Source organism: Somniosus microcephalus, chromosome 1 (genome assembly GCF_052327205.1).
Source record: "Somniosus microcephalus isolate GS21.2 chromosome 1, FLI_Smic_1.0, whole genome shotgun sequence".
In the NCBI taxonomy this organism is placed as follows: Eukaryota; Metazoa; Chordata; class Chondrichthyes; order Squaliformes; family Somniosidae; genus Somniosus; species Somniosus microcephalus.
This window is the reverse complement of record NC_140987.1, coordinates 393,222,722-393,233,847: the sequence shown is the minus strand read 5'-3', so window position 1 is coordinate 393,233,847 and position 11,126 is coordinate 393,222,722. Positions and strand designations below refer to the sequence as shown.

Here is an 11,126-nt window from a genome sequence, read left to right as displayed (position 1 = left end):
TTTTGTTGCAGTTTTGCAGGTCTGGCATTGAAGATTCATTGTTCTTGTGTATATATAACACAGAACAACTGAGGGTAATGGGATGAATTACTGATTCCCTTAGTTCCCATGCTGGTCTGCAGCTTGCCTGCATTACTACCCAAATGCAATCTTGCTTAAAGCCACAAACCTATGTGTTGAAATAATGGTGCAAAGGCACACAAAACTTCAACTATTCAAAGGCACCCATTCACTCAAAAACAGAAATAGGATCTTAAGGGTTGATGTAGGAGAAAACGTATTAAACATTAAGGCATGCTGGAATACTTGACCACTTTACTAATTGAACAAAGGACACTAAACTAGTTAAAACTAAAAGAACTGCTGACTGCCATAATGAAGTCAAGCTGACCTTTTGGCTTAGGACATCTGGTGATAAAATGTGAACATGTTAATCTGTTTCTTGAGAACAATGGAACCTATGAAACCTTATGTTGAAATGTAATGTAAGCTAATCACCTGAAGTTGTTTACCTTGCTGTATAACTATGAGCGCTGTACATTAGTAATTTAGAGTGCTAGTGGGCAGTAGGGACTGCTGCAGACTCTCCGTGATATCACGTAATAAATTCCTAAAGCGAACCTCGAAGTCTCCGTCTGATAATTAATTTCCTCTACAGAATTTGGCATAGTCGGCAGGATCCCTAACAACGGGATCTAAAAGAACTAAGAATGTCTAAGTTGGGTATAGCGTCGACCTTGTATATCACTTGGCCCGCTTAGGCTCCAATTAGACAAAGGAAATTTAAAAAGGGACTCTCCTAAAAATAAAAGGAAAGTGCCCGGTGCCTCCCAGCTGAAAGGGGGAGAGCACCTAGCGCGTCCCAGCTGAAAGGGGGACGGCGCGCAGTTGCCTAGTTATCCGGCCAGTGACTCATGCTGAGCCAAGAATCCCGTCAGGCTGAGGCAAGACTGCTGAGAAGAGAGAAAAGACTATGGCACCGAATTAAGTAGCTACAAAGAAAATAAAGGGTTGACTTCAAGACTCGCGGACGGAAAAACTGGTGAGCGCTCATTGTATTTTGTGTATATAAAATAACCCGCGGTTGTACAACCAGTAAGTTTAAAACTAAGTTACTGGAGTAAGGAGAAGATGGGAAATAACGGCAGTCGAGCGGATTCGTCCGAGCCTGCCAAGAAAGGAGCCCGAGGCAAGGTAGAACAGGAGGCTGCAAATGGTAAAATCAAGATATGTAAAAGAATGAATGACAGAATAAAAAAGCTCGTGCAACATCGAAAAAAGGTAGGAGATCCCATCGTTCCACCGGGACCGCCAGCCGATACTATAATAAAAGAAACAGGAGACGATCGGTATGCGGTAACTTTTAGTAGTGATCTGTATGGATGGTCGGGTGGAGATTGGCCTTATGGGGGGAGTTTTAAAATACCTTCAATAAAAGAATGGGAAGAAATTACTAGAAATGAAGGAGGGGATCCTGAGTGGGACACCCCCTATATGTTATGGTGCTTTGCTAGGTGGATGGAAGTAGCAAAAAGACACCAACCCCCAAAGAAGAAGGGGAAACAGGAAGAGGCAGAGGCTAGTCAGAAAAAGGGAGAGGTGCTGCCTAAGGCTCCTGTTGTGGGAATGTATCCCCGAACCCCAGCGGGAGATCCGGTTGAGATGGGGGAAGAGTTAAATAATTTACTAATGATAGCGGCTGCTCTAAGACAGCAACCGGCACGATTTCCGGCGCCGCCTCCATACAATCCACCCCCACCCGCAGATGAACCCGTAATTGAACCTCCTCCTCCAGCAGAGGCACTCGGAGCAGGAGCTGCTGCACTGCCTGGTAGTAATGTACAGGACCTACCCTCACGTGATGGACCTACAACTAGGTCACAAACACAACCTGACACTACTACCCATCAACTTCCTCGAGTCATGATAGGAGAGGTGGCAGTGTTAAAACCATGGTCCCCAGCGGAAGCTAGAGCTATGATAGCCGAGGCACCAGACCCCTTAATGAAGCCCACTGCCTTTCATAATTGGCTAGAACAAATATGTACCATTTACAGCCCTCTTCTTGGGGATGTGCTAATGCTGCTAAAATGTGCGTATGGGTCCTCATGGTCGACCCTAAGGGACGGATTTGCTGTTCCCCCGGGAGAAAATGGAGATTGGCGACAAGATGATGTACAACTGGACCAGGGAAATGAGTCTTTTGCTCACTGGTTAGAACATAGAGGTAAAGAGGCTCTAATGAGAGGAGCCAAGAAGCATAGTGACATAGGAGAAGTTACTCGATGTCTGCAAAGAAAGGAGGAGACAATTCCTGATTTTGTAGCTCGATTTAAAAGCAAGTGGGAGGAACATGCGGGAGTTCCGTTAGCAGACAATGGACCTTTGGCAGTACAAACACTGCTAAACTGCATGTTACCCTTTCAAGCTCAAGCCTTTAAAATGATTAATCTAAATTGGCAGACTCAGCCCTGGGTGGACGTAGTTGCTGCTCTGGTAAATATGGATAGGGAAGGACTCTTTACTCAGTCGAAAGAGCAAAAGCCAAAAACAGCGGGACAATATTTCCAACAGAATAGAAGAGGATTTGCAGGAAGAGGTTATGGTAGAGGCAGAGGAAGGGGAAGAGGACAATGGCAAATGAGAGATAGATCACAGGATGAACGTAGGAACTGTGGGAAAAGAGGACATTGGGCTAGAGATTGCCGATGCCCCCCAAGGCCACAGCAGGGATACGCCCAACAAGGAGGGTATCCAGCTCCAGGGGCAGAAGGAACTTCCTTTTCTTTCAGTAACCCTAATCCATCCGCATAGGGGTGCCACGGAGAAGCGGTGGTACAGGCGGCTGTGATCAGATTGTCCAAATCCATGAGAGAACAGCCTATGGCTACAGTTAAAATAGGAAATAGCCATTTGGACCTTCTGGTCGATACCGGTGCAACAATGTCCTCTGTACCCCACTCCGTGGGTATACCCGCCAGTCAATTTAACGTTGTAAGCATGGGAGTAGCCGGTATCCCTATGTTAGAAGCCCTCTCCAAACCTACCGAAATTCAAGTGCACGGGCAATCCGTCACAGACACCCTCATAATTTCTCAGACCGCCCCTCTCCCTATGTTGGGAAGACAGGCTTTATGTAAATTGGGAGCAGTTATATACTGCACTCGAGACGGCATGTTCATGGAACTGCCTCAAATACAAACTCATCAGCTAATGAATTTAATGATAGAGGAAAAGCAAGTAGAAGGAGCCCCCATTTTGTACTGCTGGCAGCTGAATAGCAATCCTTATGGCCAATTGGTAAAAAATGTATACCAAGCCTTGCAGGAATTGGAAGATCCTCAGGGGCAGTATTTACAATATCTAATTGAAACCAGTAGGGAAAAGAAACGGACCCATTGTACGGCATGGTACACGCATAAAGAAACACCCAATTATCAAGAATTGGTTTGCTCATACCTAAACCAGCCAGAATTGCTGCAGATTTCACCTTATTTATTCTTTGGAGATAAAGGCCTGGGAATGTTGGTTCACCTTACACACGAACAAAAAGAAAGATTTAGGATGCATCACACATCCGAACCCCACCTGACTATAGCAGTCAGAGCCCCCGCTAAGGCGAAGGAAGTGGGGGAGATAATAAAAAGAATACAACACCACAAGCCAGCCTATTCCATCACGTTGCCAATTCAAGCTGGAAAGGTGGAGATAGAATTCTTTAATGAAACAGAGGGAAAAATTCGCTGGTTAAGAAAAGAATGGGATACTATTTTTGAAAGACAACAGCCCCCTAAGGAAAATCCACAATTGTTACCATGGGCATTGACTAAAGTACCTTCTGAATTATGGGCAAAGCACAAGAATCATGTGGGAAAGGTGCATTCGGCACCTGAACATAGGGTCCAGCTACAGAAGAATGCTGTTTTGCCCTGTCTAAAGCAGTACCGCCTGGCCCCAGAGGCCGAGGAAGGAATAGCAGCAGTAATACATTCTTTACTGCAGCAAGGGGTTTTAGTCAAAACACAGAGCCCCTGCAATACTCCTATTTTGCCCATCCCGAAAGTAGGAAGACCAAATGACTGGCGTTTTGTGCATGATCTCTGGGCGATCAATAAAATAGTCATTCTCATTGCTCCCTTGGTGCCAGATACCAACATCATCCTCTCCTCTATACCAGCTGATGCAACTACCTTTTCGGTTATCGATTTGTGTTCTGCTTTCTTCTCCATACCACTGCATAAGGACAGTCAATATCTGTTTGCCTTTACTTATAAAAATCAGCAATATACCTGGACCAGGTTGCCCCAGGGGTATACTGAATGTCCTGCGGTGTATGCGGCAGCGGTTAAAAATGACTTGGAGGGATGTCAGTTATCGGATCAGTCCATCTTAATCCAGTACGCAGATGACATTTTGGTTGCCTCCCGAACGGGGCCAGACTGCCAAGAAGATACTATAAAATTGCTCCAGCATCTGGCTAACAGGGGACACAGGGTGTCCTCCGAGAAGTTACAGTTTGCCAAACATCCGTCCAGTATTTGGGTTTTCAGTTGGAGTATGGACAGCGAAGATTGGGACTGGAAAGAATAAGAGCAGTGGATAAAGTGCTGATCCCGCGAACAAAGAAGGACATTTTGTCATTTCTGGGAATGGTGGGTTATTGTAGACAATGGATATATGACTACAGAGAAATGGATGCTGTCTTATGATCAGCTATGCTGCAGACAGAGCCCCCCATAGTCGAATGGACGCCAGAACGAGATAAGGCATTCAGTGATCTTAAAAAAGCTATGGTCAGTGCTCCCGCGTTAGGACTACCTAAGTATAATAAGCCTTTTCAGTTATACGTCAATGAAAGAGAAGGCTTTGCAACAGGAGTACTGGCACAAGAACATGGGGGAGGAAAAAGGCATGTAGCATATTACTCTGTAGCCTTACCAGCCGTAGTGAGAGGCATGCCAGCCTGCTTACGAGCTGTTGCTGCAACCGCCACAATAGTGGAAAAATCCATCCCTATTGTGCTTGATCACCCTTGTGTGGTAATTGTTCCCCACGCAGTGCTGCTATTATTAAATTCGGCAGCTACTCAGCACTTTATGGCGGCAAGAAGGACTGGGTATGAGATAATCCTCTTGTCACACTCTAATTATACCTACCAGCGATCACCAGCTGTCAACCCGGCGACCTTTGTGCCAATACCAACAGAACATCCAGATGAACCAGAACACGACTGCTTGTTAACTGTTGAAGCCACCACTACACCCAGGCCAGATTTGCTAAGTGATCCTATTGATAATCCTGACTTGATCCTCTTCACGGATGGTTCTTCGCATCGACCTAGTGATGATCAACTATTAGCAGGTTATGCGGTGGTGACTCCTCATGAATTATTGGAAGCTTATGCGTTGCCACCTGGCACATCTGCACAAGCAGCTGAACTATATGCATTAACCAGAGCCTGTATTTTGACTAAAGATCAAAGCGTCAATATCTACACTGACTCCCGTTATGCATTTGGGGTAGTGCATGATTTTGGACAATTATGGAAAAACAGAGGTTTTATTACATCCTCAGGAAAATCTATTAAGCATGCGCAAATGGTGTTAAATTTGTTGAAGGCTATTTAGTTGCCAAGTAAAATTGCAGTACTAAAATGTGAGGCCCACACCATGGCAGGTGATGAAGTCTCGTGTGGAAATAGATTTGCTGATAGTGCGGCTAAAGAGGTCGCACTGAGGCAGGCCCCACAGCTTCAAGCCGCCAAAAATACCATTAGTAACTTTCCTCCAGAACTTCCTAGTAGCATTGATGCTGATCTACTACGACAGGCCCAAAGTCAGGCAACAGTCCAAGAAAAACGTACTTGGAGTAAGGCAGGTTGCTATCAAGATCATGATATATGGATGCATCCTGATGGCCGAGTGGTTTGCCCACGAAGCTTGTTTTTGCCCCTGTCTCGCCTGGCACATGGACAGGCTCACATGGGCAAAGGAAGGATGGCACATGCATTGTCCCAACAATGGTATGCACCAGGAATAACGGTAACAATTGAAAAAGTTGCCAGAATGTGTTTAGTATGTCAGCAGAACAATAGAGGGAAATCGCCTGCAAATTTTGATCACCTACCCCAACCAGAGCTGCCCTTTGAGAATCTACAGATAGATTTTGTACATATGCTCGCAGTAAAAGGATTTAAGTACATACTGGTAATAGTAGATATGTTCTCCAGTTGGGTAGAGGCATACCCCACTAGGAGGGATGATGCCAGAACAGTAGTAAGCATTCTGCTAAAAGAAATAATACCTAGATTTGGAATACCTATGGGAATAAACAGTGACAGAGGAACTCATTTCACCAGCAAACTGATAAAAAACTTAACTGAAGCCCTTGGATTTCAATGGAAATTGCACATACCTTACCAGCCACAATCCTCAGGAATAGTGGAAAGAGTGAATGGGGAAATCAAGGCCGCCCTAACCAAAGTATGCCAGCAAAATGGGTTGCAATGGTCGGATGCCATGCCAGTAGTAATCTATGCCCTGAGAAATCAGAAAAATAGAAACACAGGTCTGACACCACATGAGATCTTGATGGGCCGGCCTATGACAACAGGCACACGCCCACCCATGACTCCAGAGAAGGTGGCATTAATTTGGAATGATGAAAAATCATTAAAATATGCTCAGGCCATGTGTGAAACAGCAGGAAGAATACATGAGAAAGTGAGACAGGCCCAGACGCGCCCCACAGAAGGAAACATGCACCCCTTTAAACCCAGAGATCAAGTTTATGTGAAAGCGCTAAATAAAGAATCTTTTTCTCCTAGGTGGAAAGGACCATATTTGGTGCTGCTTACAACTCGAACAGCTCTCAAATTGAAAGAAAAACCTGATTGGGTACACGCTACAAGGTGCAAGTTGCATCATCCGGAGGAAACACCGGAGGTGGAGTATAAACATACTGCACCAGACACCACTTCAGAAACGGGAAAAGATCCGTGCCCACCATAATTTGGCACTCCATTGAAGGACTGATTACTTTCGGATTGCTATATATGTTTATATTTAATGCTGTATAACAATAATTAGGATAATTTAAAGATTTCTAGGATAAATCAGGAAATATGTTAAACCAGATAATAATAATCGGCCTATGTGCAATAAGGACAGCCGCCTGGACCATCCTGCCTACTGAAAAAACAGAATGGGCAGGCCAGTTAGGATGGAAGGCGAGAGACAGTAACCAATCGTAGGGAACTTACACTTGTAACAATGGCACCATTTGTGTAATTGCTAATTGGACGATTAATTGCGAAGCCTGTGGGATGTTCGAAATGAAATCTGGGATGGATAAAATAGTATTTAGCCAAGGATCTAATATAACTCTAAGTATAAAATGGGAAAAAGGAGTGAACATAAGTTGTAGGATAGAGAATGACACTGACATACTAAACAATTATACTAAATTATGAAAATGGTATAAAAATGACACAAGAACCGGAGACATGGAACAACCGATATATTTGAAAGACGGTCAGGCGTACGGATGCGTAAATGCAACTCTTATAGAAGGAAGACCTCACTGGTATGGGGAAACATTCTTCGCAAAGAAAACGAAACAGATAGAAAGTCCTATGGACCATTTGCAAAGATTGCATTCTACCTGTACCCCGGTCTTGATCTCCCCATATACTCTAAATTTGACAGTACAGGTACAATATGAGGATAAAAAAGATACTGGATGTAATATTACTAATATACAAGCCAAATTGAATAAGAGAGTTAGGATCGGGAGAAGGAGAAGGGACTTAGCAACGGTCTTGGGAGGAGTAGGAACTGGTATGGGAGCCCTTAATGCAATAGATATTGAAACATTGCAGAATAAAATACAGCAAGTAGGAGGGCTGACAGGAGATGCTATAAAAATAAGAAATGCTTGGGACAATGGACTGACAGCAGCGATGTTAACACAGTGGATAACAGATACAATGAGTTGGAAGCAAGTAAATAAGGTAGAAAAGGAACAAGAGAATGTTGCAAAGGGACAAGAGAAAGTCAATAATCATACTCAATGTATGTTTAAAGAAATTACCAAGCAGTCACTGAGGGCTGAGCTAGAGCAAATCGCTATGTCAGGACATGCTCCTAGTTGGATGAGAATTTTCGGATTTGAAGGAAATAATCTAGAAGTAAAACCTGATCGAAGATATACTAAATGTGACCTTAAGGGATGTAATTTTACAATGAAAGTGGTAAATGTGACAAAAGCCAAAACCTGGTGTCAGTTCTTGGTATTGCCCCAACTGTTTGGAGAAAACTTTTGGTATCCCGAATTTCATGGTAAATGGATAGATCAGGGGAATAAGACCCACGATGCCTCGGATTGCCAAGATTGGCCGTTTGGAAAAGTATGCCCATTGCATACCCCTATATATGAACCTTGCTCATTACAACATAGTAGAGGTACATGCATTTGGAATTTGAAACCTTGTAATGATACTACCTTGCATGAGATAGGCCAGAACTATCTGTGCATTAGCAGTGCCTGGCCTATATATGTAGACGGGATTTTGAAAAGGCCCCCTTTAAACACTTGCATAAAAGATGTTTATACTGTGTTTGACCCACATACCAACAAGACATATCAGTTGGGAAAATGAGCTACGGTAATGCAAAGAAGAACTGTATTGGGGATAGAAAATGTCCCCCCTACAGTTAATTTGGCTAATCTGATGAAATTTTTGAAAAACAATGAAAAGATAGCAGAAGCCTTAGCGAAAAGAGGAAGAGATCTGCACCATTTAAAAGCAGTGATGGATTATGATGAGCAAGGTTTGATTCAAATAGCTACGCAAATAACAGATTTGACGGTACACCACTGGTGGGATGTGTTTAAAGGATGGTCACCTAAAGCATCCGCAGTGCTGGAATTGTTTGTTCACCCGATGGTTATATTTTGTGTAGTGACAGGAGTTTTATTTATATTAATTTGTATAATGTGGATAAGAGTGAGATATCTGCTAGCGCAAACAGTAGAATCAGTAGCATCTGTAAAAAGAGCTACAAATGTACTAGAGAGAAAGGAAAGAAAAAGAGCAAACCAGGATGACTATGATGAAGAAGATTGTCTAAAAATGCGTCCTTTCCCAAAGGGATATTATCCTCCCTATGAAAACGAACTGAATACAATGCCGTAAAGCAGTGTTGATCAGTAAAGATCAACAAGGAGGGAATTGTGGGAGAAAACGTATTAAACATTAAGGCATGCTGGGATACTTGACCACTTTACTAATTGAACAAAGGACACTAAACTAGTTAAAACTAAAAGAACTGCTGACTGCCATAATGAAGTCAAGCTGACCTTTTGGCTTAGGACATCTGGTGATAAAATGTGAACATGTTAATCTGTTTCTTGAGAACAATGGAACCTATGAAACCTTATGTTGAAATGTAATGTAAGCTAATCACCTGAAGTTGTTTACCTTGCTGTATAACTATGAGTGCTGTACATTAGTAATTTAGAGTGCTGGTGGGCAGTAGGGACTGCTGCAGACTCTCCGTGATATCACGTAATAAATTCCTAAAGCGAACCTCGAAGTCTCCGTCTGATAATTAATTTCCTCGACAGTCGATTTGATCCACTGACTCCATCCCTCTCCCTAACATCTGTCTGAGGCTGAACCACACTGTTCACAACCTTAGTATCATATTTGACCCCGAAATGAGCTTCCGACCACATATCCGCAGCATAACTAAGACCGCCTATTTCCATCTCTGTAACATCGCCTGTCTCTGCCCTTGCCTCAGCTCATCTGCTGCTGAAACCCTCATCCATGCCTTTGTTACCTCTAGACTTGACTATTCCAATGCACTCCTGGCTGACCTCTCATGTTCTACCCTATGTAAACTTGCAGTCATCTAAAACTCGGTTGCCCGTGTCCTAACTCGCACCAAGTCCCGTTCACCCATCACCCCTGTGCTCACTGACCTACATTGGCTCCCGGTTAAGCAACGCCTCGATTTCAAAATTCTCATCCTTGTTTTCAAATCCCTCCATGGCCTCACCCCTCCCTATCTCTGTAATCTCCTTCAGTCCCACAACCCCCCAAGATATCTGCGCTCCTCTAATTCTGCCATCTTTAGCATCCCTGATTATAATCGCTCAACCATTGGTGGCCGTGCCTTCTGTTGCCTAGGCCCTAAGCTCTGGAATTCCCTCCCTAAATCTCTCCGCCTCTCTACTTCTCTTTCCTCCTTTAAGACACTACTTAAAACCTACCTCTTTGACCAAGCTTTTGGTCATCTGTCCTAATTTCTCCTTATGTGACTCAGTGTCAAATCTTTTTGTCTTATTATACTCCTGTGAAGCGCCTTGGGATGTTTTACTACGTTAAAGGCAGTACATAAATACAAGTTGTTGTTGTTAATGAACTTGCGCTCTGGGCGGGGAATTCGGGTGGGAAGATTGGCACACCTTGTAGGATTTTCAATCAATTAATTTTAATGGACAATAAATTCTGCGGGCCTTGTTGACTGTCATGCCCAAATTCCCAATATGAGCTTCAAGCATGAAAAGCTCTGCATTGGGTGTGAAAATTCCATAAAATCTGCCTTTCAGCGCTATGTTAATGCCACCACAAATAGTGAATGTAAAAAGCTGTCCTGGTTATCTTTCCCTTTTAATTTTCTCCCCTTCTCTTTTAAAGGCACTGGCTCTCGCTGGATTAAAGCTCCATGAGCACTGACAGATCTCCAGTACTTCACTCAAGTGGCCACTTTTTATGTGTGCACTTTGACACCAAGGGCAGAACTTTCAACGACAGTGGGGACATAAAACGGGTGCTAGCGGACAACATTACCTCTCATTTCTTTTGGACCGCCCGGCCCCTTTAACGGGTTGCACAGTCCATTCAAAATTTCGCACATGCGTGGTTTTACCATTTAAATGGCGATGAGCCAGCTGCGTGGGAGCTCCAGAGCACTGCGCGGTTTAAAGGAAACATTGGTTCGACCACTCATTATACACCACACCCAGCTTTCCTTTCAATTGACTGGTTGGGGAAAAAAAATTGGGTGGGGTGTAAAAATGGGAGTCCGATCCACTACTGCCCGTTTTACGCCCCCATC

The 11,126-nt window shown here is 43.7% G+C and overlaps 1 protein-coding gene across 1 annotated transcript; it reads left to right on the top strand.

The window, feature by feature from the left end:
- Positions 1–1,126: 1,126 nt before the first annotated feature.
- LOC147125106 (uncharacterized) lies at positions 1,127–10,737 on the top strand. Its single transcript, XM_085991854.1, has 3 exons — positions 1,127–2,496; positions 5,160–5,460; positions 10,706–10,737. The coding sequence occupies exons 1-3, from the start codon at positions 1,132–1,134 to the stop codon at positions 10,735–10,737; spliced, it is 1,698 nt and encodes a 565-aa protein (XP_085847980.1). The 5' UTR covers positions 1,127–1,131.
- Positions 10,738–11,126: the final 389 nt, after the last annotated feature.

Coding starts and splice junctions, on each gene's coding strand:
- LOC147125106 (XM_085991854.1), top strand. CDS start 1,132: ATGGGAAATAACGGCAGTCGAGCGGATTCGTCCGAGCCTGCCAAGAAA. Junction 2,497..5,159: donor TGGACGTAGTTGCTGCTCTG/GTAAATATGGAT, acceptor TATACCTACCAG/CGATCACCAGCTGTCAACCC. Junction 5,461..10,705: donor ATATGCATTAACCAGAGCCT/GTATTTTGACTA, acceptor TCTCTTTTAAAG/GCACTGGCTCTCGCTGGATT.